We start from the raw sequence: 18,242 nt of genomic DNA, 5'->3' as shown, positions 1-18,242 counted from the left end.
AAATCATCCTCTAAGAACGAGACATCTCGTGATTTTAATTCAATTACTGTTTTATCTTCATGCTCACCTATGAACGCATACCTTTTAGAGTGTTCATTATATCTTATAAAAATACATATCCTTCCTTTAAGACCTAATTTTTCATATTTATGAGAAGGATTGTGAACATATGCTGCTGAGCCTCAAGATCACAAATTGCTAAGATCAGACTTTCAATTATTTCCTAACTCATATGGAGTAGATACAACAAACTTTAAGGGTACTCAATTAAGTGCATAAGTAGCAATTAGCAATGCATATCCTCAATTTATGAAATGAGAAGATTTGCTTAAGTGATCATTAACCTAACCATGTTTAACAATGTTCTATTCCTCCTATCAACAACACCGTTTTATTATGAAGTCCTTGGAATAGTCAATTGTTTACTAATATCCTTTTCATAACATAAAATTTTAAATTGGTCTGATAGATATCTCTACCTTGGTCTATTCTTAATGTTTTAATTCTTTTGTCCAATTGATTATCAACTAAATTAATGTAGCATCTAAAACAATCTAATGCTTCTGACTTATGAGAAATCAAATAAACATGATTGTAGCGTCATCTATAAATGTGATGAAGTATAAAGCATCATGCCTTACTTTAACACTCATATGACCATAGATGCAAAAAATCGATCAATTGTAATGGTGATTCAGTTCTAGTTCCTTTTCTGAATGGTTTTCTTGTTGTTTCAACAACTAGACAATATTCACAATTTGACATATCAATTTAGTAAATTGACCTATAATATTTCCTCTATCTAGTTTATTCATTTTTTCTTGTTCAATATGCCCAAGTCTGGCATGCCATATGGTCATATTATCACATGTATTTCAAGAAATAGTCATCATTGAATAACAACTATCATTAGTATTAGACAACATATAGTTATCAATATCAAGAACCATAAAACCATCCAAAATAAATCCAGAATCAAAGTATGTTGTTCACAAATACAACTCTATTACTAAATCATGAAAATTCAAATTGAAACAGAATCCAATAAGGACTAACATGAAGACTAAGTTTTGTTAAATATTTGAAGCATAAAGAACATCGTGTAGGAATAAGGTAAGTCTTTTATGCAATTCCAATTTGCACATTCCAATACCCTTGACCTTAACTTTGGAGTTATTTCCTACATAAATCCATCTTGTATCGGAACTAATCATCAAAACTCTACATATGCTTCTTGACCTTTAATTGTATGGTCGATGATAGCTAAGTCTAAAGTTCACAAAGGAATAAATTCAATTAATATTACACAACTACAAACATAAACCCATGAGTTATTTGAATAGGATCATACCTATTTCAACTTAGTGTACCCATGAGCAAAGTGACCCTTGCTAACATAGTTGTAGCATTTTAACTTGTTTTTATCCATCTTAGCATGCTTGAACTTCTTACCTGTCCTAGTCTTTCCTTTCTTTAAAGCACCATCAAATTTCTTATTAAAGAATTATTTTTATTTTTATTTTATTTTTACAATTAAAGCCAAAGGTTTTGCGAAAACACTACAAGAAAAAAGTCTTTCGCTGACAGCTTTTCACCATCAAGGTAGGGTATATCTGTCAAGGTATGTTACTATTTATATATGTCATCTATGCCAGTGTCAAGAAAAATTTAAAGTTATCTTGACATTTACATATGTCAAGGTTGTTTCTATTTCTACCAATGGTCGAATCTTTGTTAGTATGACATATGTCAATGTTTCTTTCACTTTTGTCAAGGTTGGATTCAACATATGTCAAGATTTTTTTATCTATGTTAACTTGCTCTTCTGTTAAGGTTGCTACACCAAATGTCAAGGATAAGTATAATATGTCAAGGTTTCTAGTTATTGCAATGTCAATGTTGGGCATTGGCCATCTGTCAAGGTTGCCTATGACAAATTTAATATTATTTTACTATAATTTTTAGTTTTGAATGGAAAATAAACTTGTTACCATATGAAACTTGTTTCCAAATTAAATTTGATACATATTTAATTATGATAATAATAACTAAGTCCTAAAACAAAGTAAATAAACTATTACTCAAGGGAAAAATTATTATAGATACATTTGAATATTAAAAACACAATGGAATAAATCTTTTTTCTACTTACTCTTTATTTTCTATATAAAAAAAAACTAATTAAAAATATTCAATTAAAATAATATACAAACTTAAATTGAAAAGTACAATACTATCTTCGTAAGAGGTAGTCATTAATTCTTCATCATCTTCTTCTTTTTTGCTATATTTCTTGAATACCTAGTAAGATAGACACACATTAATAGAAAAGTAAGCAACAAGTATCCAAATAGCAATTTTCAAATTATAAGGTACTTTCAATTGCAAGAATACATCAAACATATATGCAATTTGTAGATACCATATTGTGGACCCCGCATATTTCACTATGTGTTCCCACTCGATTGGTGAGACTCGCTTTTTATTAAAGTGAAAAATTGATTTTTTTTATTTATTATTTTTATAAAAAGTTAGAGTCACCACTTACTTTTATTTATTTTAAAAGGGGAAAACAAGTAAGAACTAAACCCCTAAAAGGACTCCTGATTTTTTTTTGGAAAAAACTGTCTGCGAAAAAACTGAGTCTGGGTTTGAGGATCTAGTTACTCATCAGGAAGGTACCTCCAAAGAGGTAGCACCCCTATAAGCCCTAACAAAGTCTCTACTAGCTTACTAGAGGGAAATATGACAATGAATTAGTTGATTATGAACACCTAGATAAGTTAAGGTAATCTCAAAAACTCTACTAATTCTAGCATGTCAAACAAGATTCAAACCACTATCATAAAGATAGGATAATATGCATATCTAGATTTATAACTTAAATGTTATCATAAAACACCAAAGTTAGTTCAAGTATTATATTACTCAACATTCATTTTATCAAAGGAAATCAAATGAATATCAAGGCCCCCAAAGTCAATATCAAACGAGGATATAGTTCTTAATGACATACATATTCATGGAACTTTAAAATGGGAAGATAGAGAGTGTACTTGTGCAATAGGCGTCAATGATTCTATGAAAATGAGGTTAATTCACCAATAATAATGATAAGATTAAAGAATAATAAATAAAAAATAACTAAACCTATATATATACACTTAGAATGGGAAGATAGAAAGCGTATGATTACTACTCAAAAAGTGTTATTTAATAACTTGTAATGAACTCTTTTAAACACTTTTGAGTAGTAGTTATTACCTTTTAACTCAATTGGCATGTTAAGGACCCTTGCAATCGTTTCTAATCAAATTGTGTTAAGTTTTGATGTTTTTGATAACTTTTTTATCGCCAAAACAATCCAAGATTGAGGAGAGTTCTTTAGAATCCATGGCAAAGCAATTAGAAGCTCATTTACATGAAGAACCCAAGCTTTGGAGCTTTATAGTCCTTTTCCAAAAGCAAATCATGAATGCAAGGAGGGAAAACAAAGAGAGAAATCTAACATGAAGAATTCAAGAGGACAGCAACTGTTGGACACATTTAGAGCACTTCCTGGAGTCCATTTCATGCATACTATATGTCGTTTCGAAGCTTGGGAAGTCAGAAGTCCAACGATTTAAACAGTACATGAATCGGAGCTGAAATGAAGAAGTTATAGCCATTGGAAGTCAATCGCACCAAGCTAAAAGCCAATTTCGCAGCTGCGAAATCACAAGGTGCTAGCTGTGAAATTAGCCTTTTTATGCGAAATGGAGACTTTCAGCTTGCGAAATCTCACAGCCGATGTTGCATGCTGCAAAATCCACATGAGTGCTTCCAGATATTTGTGACCGACTCTTTTAGATTTTTTTTTTCAGATATTTGTTGTTTAAATCCTCATTCTCTCCTTGTAATCCACCAATCATAGGATTCCTTAGTTAGTAAGCAAGAACAAAGGGTGAATAACCTCATATATATAGTTTGTAATTTTCTTTACAAAATGCTCTCGGAAGCTTGTTCTCAGAGACAACTTTTTGTATAGTTTTGAAGGAAGTAATACACAAAGTTTTGCTCTACCTTACCTACTCATTTTGATTGTATTTTTCTTACTAGCCAAACAAGCTCTGAGGATGTTTCCTCAGAGAATGAGTGGCTAGGCTTTTTGTCTCTTGGAGCTATGGAAGCTGGGTAAGGTCCCGAATGCAAGAATTGAAAGTTTTGTTGTTTCAGCTTTTAATGAAGAGAAAGTGTGACCCGTTAATGGTTTCTATGTTTTTAGTTAACTTAAAACGCCTTTAAATCACCTGGGCCAACACTTGGTAAGGCAAGTGATCTCCATCCATTGAGATGCACTAGTTTATCTCTTGCGAGCCTTTGGGAGGTGGTTCAAATGTAGGATTTTCTAAAATAACCAACACTTGGTAAGCTTTTGGACTCTAAGGAGACATCCATTAGTTATCTCTTGCAAGCTTGTTAGGTAAGAGGCACGAGCCATTACAAGATGAATCAATGAAAGGGATATAGTGTTTGAATCCATAAAAGGGAAGCATCTGTACCACACCGGTTCGAGAAATAACTATATGTTAAATTTCCAATGCGATGAAAAGATTCAAGTGACCGGAACTCTATTTTTGTATTAGGAGTCTGACCCTAGTGATCCAAAAACTCCAAGAAACACTTTTCTTTGTACTTAAAATCAGTTACTATTTTTGGTTAGCTTAAAAACAATCATTTTTCAATCAAAGTTTATGTTTTCTTTTAAAGCTAACCTTGAAATGAAAAGACACCAATTCAACTTTGAATTAATATAAATTGTGAGTTGAAAACCCTTTCTAGTGAACGATCCTAGACCCACTATGCTATGCTAGCTGAGGCTATCCTAATACATGGTGATATAGGTTATAAATTTTGTTGATTACTCCCGTCTGAGGACCGAAATCAAGGTACACCAGTTGATTGAGCACCAATCAACAGGACATACACCAGCTGGGCACAAAATCAGCGTACCTGTGTAGCAAGCGTTAGTGATTCTATAAAAATGAGATTAATTCAACAATAATAATGATAAGATTAAAGAATAATAATAATAAATAACTAAACCTATATTCTTAAAGTGGTAGTCATTTTCTTTGCATGGCATGGTTGCCCTCCAAATTCATCAAAACGTGTGGATGCCTTTCACAAAATCTGGTGGTGCTATATTCTTAAAGTGGCAACATTCTTTTTTTTTTTACAAAAAATAAACTAATGTGTAGTGGAGATTCAAAGTGGCAGCCTTATTCTCATCCTAGTAGCCCTAAGAAGATTTAATTTGCATTAAATGAAAGTTGTTGTTTAACGAAGTTTTACAGATCTATCAGTCAATGAAGTGCTTGCATCTTCATACTTACACGACCACTCTGAAAGTTCATCATCAGTGAGATCCCTAGCAGCAACAAGTGTGCATAAGCCTTGTCATGAATATTCAGTCAAATGGCTTTGAGTTGCTGGCCTTACATGACTATTCCTCCCATTGTCTTTTGCTAAAATGCTAAACATTTAAGAATCAACACCTTTCACCAAGACTTTCACAGTATTGTTAGGGAATCTGATGACAATAGACATTCTTTTGCGCATGCTATCGACTCATGCAGACCCAACAAATCCAGATTGTGCAAAGGCAATTGAAACAGATTGCCTAATTAAAGTAACCCATGGCATTTCAGATGTACTTTTAGGACCTTGATTTAACAGGAGAGCTTGAACAACAACAAGGATTTTCTGGTCTAATACAGCTTGATCTATTTTACTAATTATCTCTATCATATTCCTTGGCAATTTTGAGAGCTCGAGATGAAGCAATTTCGGGTGCCTAGGCAGCAGGTACAATAACCAGCAAAATGGCATCATTGTGCTGAGCATAGTCACTCACCAATGTCTCATCCATAATCCATTGATCCAATCCAAGCAAATCAACTAGCTTCAGAGGAGGTATTGTACTAGTCCGTAGCCTTAAATATATTTCATCTCGGCTCTTGCCTGAGGCACCCTTACTCAGCCTATCCTGGAGAGAATGTCGAAGACCACTTACAGAAACTTTTTGAGATTTGTTGTCAATTTGTAAGATGATTGACTTGCTACTTAGGAAACCATCCTTTTGTAAATCAATACATATTGAAGCCTAACTAGCATCATTTTCTCCAGTAAGCAAAACAGGATGTCCAATCAAACTGTTCAAAACTGCAGATTTACCAGCACCGACATTTCCAAGAGCAACAACGTTAAGAAAAGTCGAACCCCTATGAGAAGAATTGGAACTCGAATTCTTGTCCACATCTTCATCTGCTAACAGCACTACGCCCTGGAGGAAAGACCCTAACAGTTGCACGAGCTCGTCGATTGCCTTCATGAGATCAACCAAATAATCAAACAATCCAACAATCAAATGATCAAACCCTGGGTGAATTCGGGACCGAGATAAAGGAGATCGAAGCAACAACTGGAATAGACAAAATCAAAACCCTAGGTTGAAAATTCAACGAGGACAAAAAAAAAAAAAAAAAACAATAGCAGAAATCGGAGATCTACGTGGATCAAGGTGTGGGAGATTGGAAGACTTTGAGATTTAGAGAATCGAGAGGTTTTGGGAAAAAAGAAAGTTGAAATGTCAACGAAGAAGCCCCCTTAACTAAAGGGAATTTCAAAGCATCCGGCTCCCACAAGCCTGAATCTTGAGAAGAATTTAAAAAAGATCCATTGGTGAGTCTTTTGGGCTCTTGGTGTTTTCCACTCCACAACCACCAAGAAAGATGAGTTAATGACACGGACATACTCTTACTCAGATATCGATTCGAATAAGAACATAATGCATTTTGGGGCCAGAAATTTGCGAATAATTAAGATGTGGGTAAGACCAGATAATCAAAAGCAAAGGCGTTTTGATGAGTAGTTTCTGCCTTAAAGGTCAAAACCCAGAAGATTGCTTCTCAAAATCAAAAACCTAATTTCCCTTTCTACCACTCAGCAGGAACCATCACTCTAGAGAGAGAGAGATTTTTCCTGAATGGAGCTAGATCGTTCTTCCTTTTTCAAAGCCCTTTTTTTCAAGGTAAATAAAATAAAATAAAATAAAATAAAAATTTTAAAAAAGAAATGAAAATAAAATAAAAAATAAAAACATAAAGTAAATAAACAAATAATAATAATAATAATAATAATAATAATAACAACAACAACAACAACAACAACAACAACAATAATAATAATAATAATAATAACTTTATGAGAATCAATTTATGGAATATATTTATAACTTTTATAATATCAATTTACTATAATTAATTTTCTTCTTTCCTAATGTCTAAATTTGTATGAGTTAACTTAAAAAATTAAATTTTGAAACCTGATATTCTGCTAAACAATTGATAAATCAAAATTCCAAATATCTTAATTTTCAAGCTTACACAAATTTATTAATTATTTTTAAATCAAATACAAGCTAATTACTAATTTAAAAATAATGAAAAATAGTTTATGAAAAAAAAGATTACATTAATACAAACTCAAAAAAATAAAATCATTAACATCAATGAATAAAAAATAGTTTATTAGTATTGATTTTATTTATATCCAGTTATAAAAAAACCATAATGTAGCAAATTTTATTTCACTAAAATTAGTGAATAAAAAATTATTTAGAAAAAATTTATTTCAATGCTATTGATATAGACTAAAATATGATTTAATCAATTTGATAAAAAAAAATGAAAATTGATATTAACATTACTAAAAAAAATTATTAAATATTGATTTCCTTAATCAAAATTGATTGTTGTCACTTCAATTTATAATATTTAGTAAGTAAATTAGATATACACATATCAAACAAATTATTATCATTATTGCTTTTATTTAAGTACCTTGAATACATTGACTTATAAATTATCTGTCAAGATTCTATTATATAAGTCATGAAAGAATTCAACAAATTTTATATATGTCATTATTGGTTTAAACAAGTTGTATATGTCATAGTTGTTCATTTAAATAGACAATATTGACACATATCACCTTAAGTCAAGATAATATATGTCAACAATGACCTTTTTTCTTGTAGTGAAATTAGATTCAACTATATAAACTTGTTCATTAGGTCTAATAACCAGAAGTTGCTCGACTTCCAATTCAAGATGGTGAACTATATCGTCAAAAGTCTTGACATTCTCATTATGTCTCATGTTCACCACCATGTGTTCCCAACTCTTTAGTAGAAATTTGATGATTGTTTGAACTTGTTGCTTATCAATAAGGACATGCCTAAATGTATTAAGTTCTCTTATCATTCTTTTTCATCTATTTAAGATGTTTTTTTTGTATGGTTTGGTTGCATCTTGTAATTTCTAAATTTTATTACAAATTCTCTCAGTTTTGTAGTTGAAATTCCACCATACTTCTCTTTTAGAGCTTTTCACATCTCATGAGCAGTTTGGTACACCTCATGCTTGATTAAGAGACCATCTTACATACAACTCAGTAACATAATGCAAGCTAAATTATTTTTTTTCCTTCTAAGCCACATAAGCCTCCTGATCCCTTCTATATTGAGCATAGTTCCCTTGTTCAAGTTCTTGCATGACATAATTCACTGTTTCAAGAGTCTTTTGCTCTTTAAGGATATACCAGACTTTGTGATGTCAAATCTCATAATTATCACCATTCAATCTCTTATCTTTATTTAGTTTTGATATCATGTTCCTAGTTGCAGTCGACATATTCAACTACATAGAGATATTGCACAATCTTATTAATTAGTACTTTTATGGATATAGATACTCATGGTTGCTCTAATTATCTTCTAATATGTAATAACCTTAAATTGCAATAAAAACAAAAGTTCACTATGTTCTCGATCAGTTCCTATATACAATTTTAATTATTATAAATTAGAAATAATCTATGCAAGTGTTTCTAATTTTAGGCAAGAAATTACTTAAATTTCTTTTTAAACTAAAACCTCTCACTCCATGAAATAATATTATACAACTAACATGTGTTAACAATATATATATATATATATATATATATATATATATATATATATATATATATATATATATATATACCAAAGAACTGAAGACATGTAAATAAAAGACATACTGATTTATCAAAGGACAAATATTCATGTCATGTCTTGCATATCAAATATTTACATTTTACGTAAAGAGCATGAAAATTTAACATATAGAAGAAAAATTAATTTTCTTCCTTGAAGCTAAAAGGAACAATATTTGAATTATACACAATGTCTTCTATAACTTTAGAATTTATTTTCAATAATCATAATCCTTTAGTATTTTTATGCTTGATTGAATTTAAAAAGCTCACACTTTGTAGGTTAGGAAAAATAGAGAGCACCATCATTTGTTTAATGGCATTCTTCACAAAACATATTTTCCTATGTTCCTTAAAAGGGTTTATTAAGTCATTGAAAAACTTATTTGTTAAACACTTAGGCTCTTCTTAAACAAATTATCATATTCGTTTAAAAAAATTTAACCTTAAGTTCAGTTAATGACATTTGTAAAAATCGCTTCTTATAGCTTGGTGGAAAAAAAATATTCAACTTCTAATATCTTGATTATATTAACAACATGATCCACATGTTGATCTATAGAATGACTAGGATTCCTCTTGTAATTCTGAAGCATATCCAAATTCGGTCAAGGTCCTTTACCCCCTAGTACTTTCATAGTTGTCTTCGTTGTACCATTTCAAACATGATAAAAAAGGATTTTAATTTATTTAATTTTAATGAGTAATATATACTCACACTTTAATTAAATATATGAAAAAATAAAAGATTTAATTAGAAGGACCCAATTATTGTTATTATTTAATAAATTAGACATTTGTCTATTATTGTCTAATTATGTTTTGAACAAATCAATATGCATAATTTGACTACAATCTAAATAATTTATATTAGATACTAAGTCTTAATAAAAATAATAATAAAAAACATGTAGTCAACATACTTAGATTAGGGTTTTACTATTTTTTTAAGTACATTCTAAACGATATAACACTAATAAAGAGTACTTATATCACATAAAGTATTGGTGCTCCAGGGTAATAAGGGATCTTGTCCATGGGAGAGGCTTAGGTTCGAGTTCAATCCTAGATAGTTGTATTATCCATTCACTTTTTTTCTTTTTTCTTTTTAAGAGCTTTATTTCTCTAGAATTCAGGAACTACTTTATTTTCATAGTACAAATGTCTTAACCTTCGTTTTCATAAATAAAAAAATAGAAGAAAAGAAGCATGTTCTTTCAGGTTTTTTTTTTTGAGAGAGAATGGGAAAAATAATATTTTTTTATTATATTATATAGTGGTAGTTTTTGGACAATTTTAACTCCTAAAAAATTGTTTCCCTATTTCTCATTTTGTTGGATTGGGTCGGGTTAGTCCAGTTGGGCACCTAAACCCAACTCCGGTATTTATTTTATTTTATTGCATTATACTTGTAAAAATGATTTATTTAAGTAGATAATTTTAATTGTAAATAATTATGTTCTTTGGTAAATAATTGATTTTATAAATCATAAAATATTTTGAATTTTCTAAAATAAAGTTTCCTCTTTTTCCCTTTGTAGATTTTGTTTGACATTTAAATGTTGTCTTATATTTTATGAAAAATTTAAGTGCATCAATATGGTAAAATAATTATAAAATATTCTTTGATAATTAAATCTTGCTTAATTAGGTCTATTGGGATAAAAAATTATTATTATTATTATTATTTTTTATAATTTTCTTACAAAAATTTACCTCTCATCAAGTCCATTTTTCTACCCTCTTATAAAATCTATTATACTGTAATTTATTTGCTAGATTTTGTGATTTTTTTGGTAGAATTAATTTATTTTTACTTATATATATAAAAAAAATTTAAAGTACTTTTACTTTCTCATTTTTATTTTGATTTTTATAAATTTTAAAAATTAAAAGTGTTTATTACTTTAAAAATTAAGGAGATGTTCGATAAAATTGAAAATTAAGTACCCAAAAACTTGTATGGAAAATTAAAAGCTACATATTATAAGTGTTGAAATACAAAAAATGAATTTAATTTAACTGATTAATAACAAAAATTATTGAAAATTGAAAATGATAGATTTTGTGATTTTTTGGTAGAATTATTTATTTTTTACTTATAAAAACAAATATTTTAAAGTACTTTTACTTCCTCATTTTTATTTTTATTTTATATAAATTAAAAAATTTTAAAAATATTTATTACTTCAAAAATTAAAGAGATGTTCGATAAAATTGAAAATTAAAAGCTTCTTGAAATAGTGACAATGAATTTAATTTAACCGACTGATAACAAAAATTATTGAAAATTGAAAATGATAGATTTAAGGAGATGTTCGATAAAATTGAAAATTAAAAGCTACTTGAAATAGTGAAAATGAATTTAATTTAACCAATAGATAACAAAAATTATTGAAAATTGAAAATGATAGATTTTGTGATTTTTTGTTAGAATTATTTATTTTTTACTTATATAAAAAAATATTTTAAAGTAATTTTACTTCCTCATTTTTATTTTTATTTTATATAAATTAAAAAAATTTAAAAGTATTTATTACTTTAAAAATTAAGAAGATGTTCCATAAAATTGAAAATTAAGTACTAAAAAAATTTATACTGAAAATTAAAAGTTACTTGAAATAGTGAAATGAATTTAATTTAATCAATTGAGAACAAAAATTATTGAAAATTGAAAATGATTTATTTTACAAAATTAAACCGTCATATAACAAGTTTTAAATATTGTTTTAAAATTCAATATAACTAATATATTAATCAATAAAAAATTTTCTTTCACATGTGCATTGTTTCCTAAAATAACTTAACAAATAGATAATTACAAAAATCCTAAATAATTAAAATAGAAAAAAAAATTCAAACCCAACTAACTACTAAGTTCCTTTTAAATAACCTTCATGTTTTCCCCTCTTATTTATTTATTTAATTATATATAAAATTAGAATATCTTATATAAAATATAAAAAATTATCCTATGTTTTAAAAAAATTATTTCAAAAAATAAGGATAAAAAATATGAAAGTGAATGAAAATACTAAGAGCCTATTTGACACTGTTTTTAGTGAAAGTGTTTTCTTTTATAATATTTATGTGAAAAATGCTTTTATGTAAATCTGGAATAGTGATTATATAGTGTTTTTGATTATATGGCACATAAATGTTTTTATTAATAATAAATTATTAAAAATGACATTTATTATAAAAAAATATTATAATAAACCAAAAGCTTTTATTATAAAAAAATATATAAACATTTATTATATTATTAAAAAAACTATATATATATATTTTATGAAAGGCAAGTGAAAGATGAAGAGGAGTGTGAAAAGGAAGTCAGTGAAAGGAAAATAGAAGACAACAGAAAATGGTATTTTAGGAATATATGAAAATTTTGAAGTATTTTGTTTTAAAGAAACACCCCTTTAAGTGGTTCTCTACAAAACATTTTAAGTGTTTTTTTTAAAATTTTAAAATATCACTAAATACCTATTTTTTATTTTAAAAATACTTTTAAGTGTTTTTAAGACTAAAAACACTTTTAAAAAACGTTGTGAAACAAATTCTAATATTTATATTTATTATATATATATATATATATATATATATATATATATATATATATATTTTAACCTAAAATGGTTGTAAACTACTAGTTGTACCATTAGTATGCGAATATTTTTTTTTTCTACACACAACTTTTTTTGTTATTAATATTCCGATTTTACTCTTCTTTTTCTTTTACAGAAAAATAAGAAGGTGTTTTTTTTTGGGTCAAAAATGGATATTTTTTTAGATTAAAATATACGAAGGATTAGATTTGTAAATTTGAGATTATTTCAATTAATTTAGGTAATAATTAATTAAATAATTATTCAACCATGCATCTAGAATTCATTCACTGCCGTTGGGATGGCACCACGTCAGCATCGTCCCCGCGATGGTAGGCACGTGGCGTATTGATATAAAGCGGCAGTGAACAGGCGGGAAGGGCCCAAAATTGGAGCAGAAAACCAGAGACAGACAATGGTGGAGCCAGACGACGCCGTTTTGGTGGTTGAAGATGAAGATTTCCTGAGCGCCGTGGCAGCAGTGGAGGCCAATGCTCTGTCGAACAAGCGGCGCAGGACCTACACCTCCGACGCTGCAAAAGAAGGCATCTACACTGCCGCTCTCAGAGGGAGCAACAGTCTGGCGTGGAAGCAGAGCGCCACCGCCGCATCCGGTGCTCCGAGCAGCAGAGGATCATCCTCTGTTTCTTCCTCCGGTAAATCGGACGGCGGAGATTCTTCCCCTCCCGAGAAGCCATGCCCCTGCGGATTGGGAACCTGTCTCATTCTCACTTCCAACACCCAGAAAAACCCGGGCCGCAAATTCTACAAATGTCCTCTCAGAGAGGTAGATTTCAATCCTTGAAACTTTGAATGTGTTGGTGGATGTCTTTAAACTGCAATTAGGTCATTGAAGCTGATTAACATTTCAGCGGTTTCTGTGGTTATAGGAAAATGGGGGCTGTGGGTTCTTCCAGTGGTGTGACAATTCTTCTGGAATTAGTAACGATGCTTTTGGGGCTATAAATCCTGGATTGAACTCTTCATTCCCTGACCTTAAATGTCCCTGTGGTGCTGGTTCTTGCCTGATTCTAACTGCAAAAACCGGTAATAATGCCGGGCAGCAGTTCTACCGCTGCCCTGCTAACCAGGTATTATTCATACTCTATGACATCTTTGTGCGTTGTTATTATTATTATTATTATTGTTTAATTTTATTTTACATGTATCCTGCAATTTTGTAAGCCAAGTTCCTTGTTTCCCAAGTGTCTGTAGTTCAATTCCTAGGCATGTGTGATACACGCTTGGGTTTTTGTTTTTGGGCCAAAATATAAGCTCTTCAATTATATCATGATGTTTTTTCCCTGAGGTTTAAATTTAATGCTTTGTTTGGTTCCCAGGAAATTATTAAAGAGAGGAAAAAAAAATGACTTTATCATGTTTCAGAAACAGTTTTCTGTTCTTTAGAATGAAAAATACAGATAAAAAAAAAAAAAAACACGCTTGGTGATGTGAAAAAAAACACTTTTTTTGTTATCAAAATAAAAAACAAGGTGTTTTAAAAAAACATATTTTAGTTGCTTTTACTTTTTTTTTTTATGAGAACTGTTTTAATAAATAATTATTCGAATGTAGAAGATGACTTAAAATAAAGTATTACAAATAAAAAATATTTTTAAAAGCTATTTAAAAACATAGTAAATAGATAAATTATATTTAAATTCCTAAACAGACTTTTGTTTAACAAAACATAAAAAAATAGTTTTCAAAAACACTTCTGAAAAAAAGCCGTAAGTTTCCCTTTGGATGCACCCCTTGTTTTTGTTTTCCATTTGGATACCACATTTGGCACAAAAAGTATAGATTTTTCCTTATATCTTTAAAAATCACTTGTAGAAATTTTAGAATTTAAGGCATTAAAAAAATTTTAAATTTGAGTTAATAAAATTTTTTTGATACCTCAAAATTTTTAAATAGTTTTTAAAATCATGACTTTTTCAATGCAAATTTTTAAGAGATACTGTATCTAATATAAAAGTCATTACTATTTTCTGATTTAAGAAATAGAAAATAGGAAGTGTATGCAAATATAGGTTAAGCGAAATGAGTTCGAAGAAACATGTAGAGATAATTCATTAACTTCAATTTTTTTTTTCATTCATTTTTCTTTCTCTCATTTTTCCCTCAATTTTTTCAAGAATCAAACGTAAGCTAAAACATTGATCATATGATTAAGTCCCTTAATCATTTTGGATGTAGCTGACATGGTACCTGGTCCACGTGTTTTGGTTGTTTGAGACATTGGGGAAAGAAAAAGGAAGATAAAAAATTTTATGGCATGTATTTATGCAGTTTTCCACTCACATATATTGACTAGATTGTGCTTTGGATCGGAAATGGGAGACTTCTTGAATGATTTATATTTATGTGTGCCAAAACCTCAAAGTATTAACAAAGTGAGCAGAACTACCTCATATGTTATTTTAAATGCACGACTTTGGTATTCTTAGGCTGTTAGCTTACTTTTCATGGTTGATGGAGGAAGATAAACTCATGTTAGCAAAGCTTAAAATCCCCAACTACTGGGGGGTTGGATTACCAAATGTTTTCTGCCATTCAGCCTATTAATTCATGGGGAGCAATATCTGTTCTGACCACCTTAGGTGACATTCTTTTTTTTTTTCTTTTTTCCCCTTCTTTTGATGCCTTCAACTTGTGTCAAATCACTCTCACAGTTGCACACATCAATGAACATGAATGAATAATCTAACATGATTTTTCCTCATCTTATCTTGGCAAGTTCCATGGTTTCACTTATCCATTGTAACATCTCATTTCAGCTGCATCCGGTTTTTGACACTTTGTTTCTCAACTTTCTGATCATACATATTATAAAATCTTCCTTTTAGCTTCATAGGTACTCTATGATCACAAAACACTCCAAATACAAATTTCCATTCCATCCATTCCACCAGAATTTTATAGGCAATGTCCTCTTAATTCCTCCTTGTGGAAAACTGATCTTAACGGGTAGTTTTGTTATCATAAGGGAGTATTGTAATTTGTAGTTAGAAGTTTTTCTAGTTATGTCCAAAATATGTAGAATGTGAACAATTATTTTGTATGCTTTACAAGACCTACCAATTATGTATATATATATGTATGTATGTATGTATATATTGCAAAAATATATTTGTTGCCAAATTCTAGGGTCATATTTCCTTCATCATTGCTTATTCTCTTTTCCAAATTGTATAATTTGTCAAATGTCAACACTGTTCTAATACCATTTGAGTTTCATTCTTAGAATGTTTGCCCTCCCTGATTGATTCTTTGAATGAACTCAGTCTTGTTATGACATGTGCACCTGTTTAGTGCAAAATTGGATGACCTTTGTTAGAATCAAATTACCAAATTAGGCTTGTGGTTGCTTTGTGGTTTAGGGAGGTTCTTGTGGGTTTTTCAAATGGTGCAATGATCAAACTGTACCAGCTGGGCTCCCAGTTGGTGCTTCGAGGGGTTATAACACCACCACCAATGCAAGCATCAAAAGCTATGGGGCACAAAGTGGTTCTTCCTGTTTCAAATGTGGCAAGGAAGGGCATTGGGCAAAAGATTGCCAGATGCCTTCACCCGAACCCCTTGCTGATTCGGGAGGGAGGCCTGCTTCATCAGGTACCTGTTATAAGTGTGGTAAGCCTGGTCACTGGGCAAGAGACTGCTCTTCTAGTCAAGATACAAAAGTATGGCAGAGACGGTAAACGAGTTACTTTTGGTAGTTTATAATGTCAAACTTGTAAATAAGGAGTTTTGTAAGTCAACTGTATTTCTTGGTGACCTACTGATGGATGTGATTTTGTGGTTTGGAACTCTGTTTGACTATGGGTGAAATGGAATTGGCCTCTTGGTGGAGCTTTGTGAGCACTAAAATTTCTTGCTGTCAAAATGCCTTAGACAGTGTGTTTACACATACACAAAAGGCCATTTAAAGCTTTAAAAGTTTTCTTGAACAGTGATGATCACGACTGGAGGTTTTTTAAATAAAAACTCTTTAATATATTAAATAACAGTCTTTTCTTTACTTAAATATTTTCAAGGAAAGTACCTTGTTTGACTTTATAATTGCATTTAGCTGCATCATAAGAGTATGTCTTGGCGACTTTCGAAGAGTGAAAAAAACTTTGCATTTTAAGTTGTACTCGAAAGAATATGTGTATCCTTGAGGTTGTTTGCAAGGTTCCATCATTTTGTGAATGCTCACGTTTGGATGTTTTGTTCCATCATCTTTTCTTTGTGAGCCTGCTGCATGAAAATATAATGTAGTGAATAAAAAATTGGAGTTAAGCATGTGAACTAGTATGCTTACTCCTGCAGTGAAATGCCATGTTTGATTGATAAACCTTGAGCATTTCTGGCTTTTATTTGTCTTCAGATTATGAGAATGGTTTAGAAAGTTTTTGCCTTTCTTTTTCTGTTTTTCGAACTGAACAGTTTGTCAATAACTGTAGAGAACTCCCATTTAGATCCTTACAACATTTTCCTTTTGTACTTTCATAGTTGCTGATTTTTCCTTTGGCATATTTTTCCCCTCTTATTTTATTTTCAGTTGTGTTTTTCCTTATTTTTTCTTTATTTTTGACTGAATAAAAAAAGGGGTCCTGATTGGTAAGAACAAGTACTGTTTGTAATCAGAGAAAACAAACATCCTCCACTCTTTAACTATTATTTAAGTAAATAATTGATAAAAAATGACACTGCTGTAGTAGTGAATTATGATGCTCTGTGTTACAAGTCTTTTAGATTTTAGTATTTTGTTAAAGAGTTCATTAAATGCCAAAATATAAAACTTTTCTCCTTGACTGCCTCAAACTCTTTGATGCAGTTTGATTAGTGACCCCATATTCGGTACTTGTACGCTCAGGATGTATTAGTGACTAGGACCCTAAATTAATTTTATCAAGTTTATGATTTGCCCAATTACAAAGTAGAGTGTTGGAAAACCAGCAGAATGAAATCTGGGTATGACAAGAACCTTTCTTGATAAGGAGATAGATATGCCAAGTGAGTAAAAGTACTTTTCTCACTTGAAAAATGTTCAATGGTGAATGATGCTTTAATTTTAGTTTAAGATTGGGTGAAGTTGATATTATGGAAAGGTAAAAATGACATCCTAGTTGTTCCTTTCCTTATTTTTTCTCTTTTGGGACTTCTTCTTGGGTCATTTCTTTGGAGTTGGTTTCTCCAAGAAAAATCTCTCTATTTGGTTGAGCATTGACACATGAGTTGTTGGTTTCTTTGACGAGTGTTCGATGTTTCTTAAAATGAGCGAAAAGCTTGTCATATTTGCTAGAGTTGATGCTCATAAACTTGTGATTATATGCTTTGAAGGCTTTAATTCTAAACGTTGGTGTGAACATTCTGATTATGGTTGGAATTTCAGAAGTGCAGTATTCATTTATGTGTTGGGTGTTTGATATTTTGCATCAATGGTAGAGGCTTCTTATGTTCATTCATTGCCACCAAAATGATGAGTAGGGTTGGTATTGATATCTCCTTTCAGTTCAAATGCTGATATTCTTGTTTGTTTCACCTTCTAGAAGAAAAGCAAAAAGGGATGTA

The 18,242-nt window shown here is 30.2% G+C and overlaps 1 protein-coding gene across 1 annotated transcript; it reads left to right on the top strand.

Annotated features, from left to right (window-relative positions):
* The first annotated feature begins 13,013 nt into the window (after positions 1 to 13,013).
* LOC100245024 (cold shock protein 1) lies at positions 13,014 to 16,535 on the top strand. Its single transcript, XM_002264634.5, has 3 exons — positions 13,014 to 13,470; positions 13,574 to 13,774; positions 16,067 to 16,535. The coding sequence occupies exons 1-3, from the start codon at positions 13,099 to 13,101 to the stop codon at positions 16,382 to 16,384; spliced, it is 891 nt and encodes a 296-aa protein (XP_002264670.1). The 5' UTR covers positions 13,014 to 13,098; the 3' UTR covers positions 16,385 to 16,535.
* Positions 16,536 to 18,242: the final 1,707 nt, after the last annotated feature.

Source organism: Vitis vinifera, chromosome 16, assembly GCF_030704535.1.
Source record: "Vitis vinifera cultivar Pinot Noir 40024 chromosome 16, ASM3070453v1".
Lineage (NCBI taxonomy): Eukaryota > Viridiplantae > Streptophyta > Magnoliopsida > Vitales > Vitaceae > Vitis > Vitis vinifera.
The sequence above is the reverse complement of the archived record's forward strand: the minus strand, read 5'-3'. Positions and strand labels throughout refer to the sequence as shown.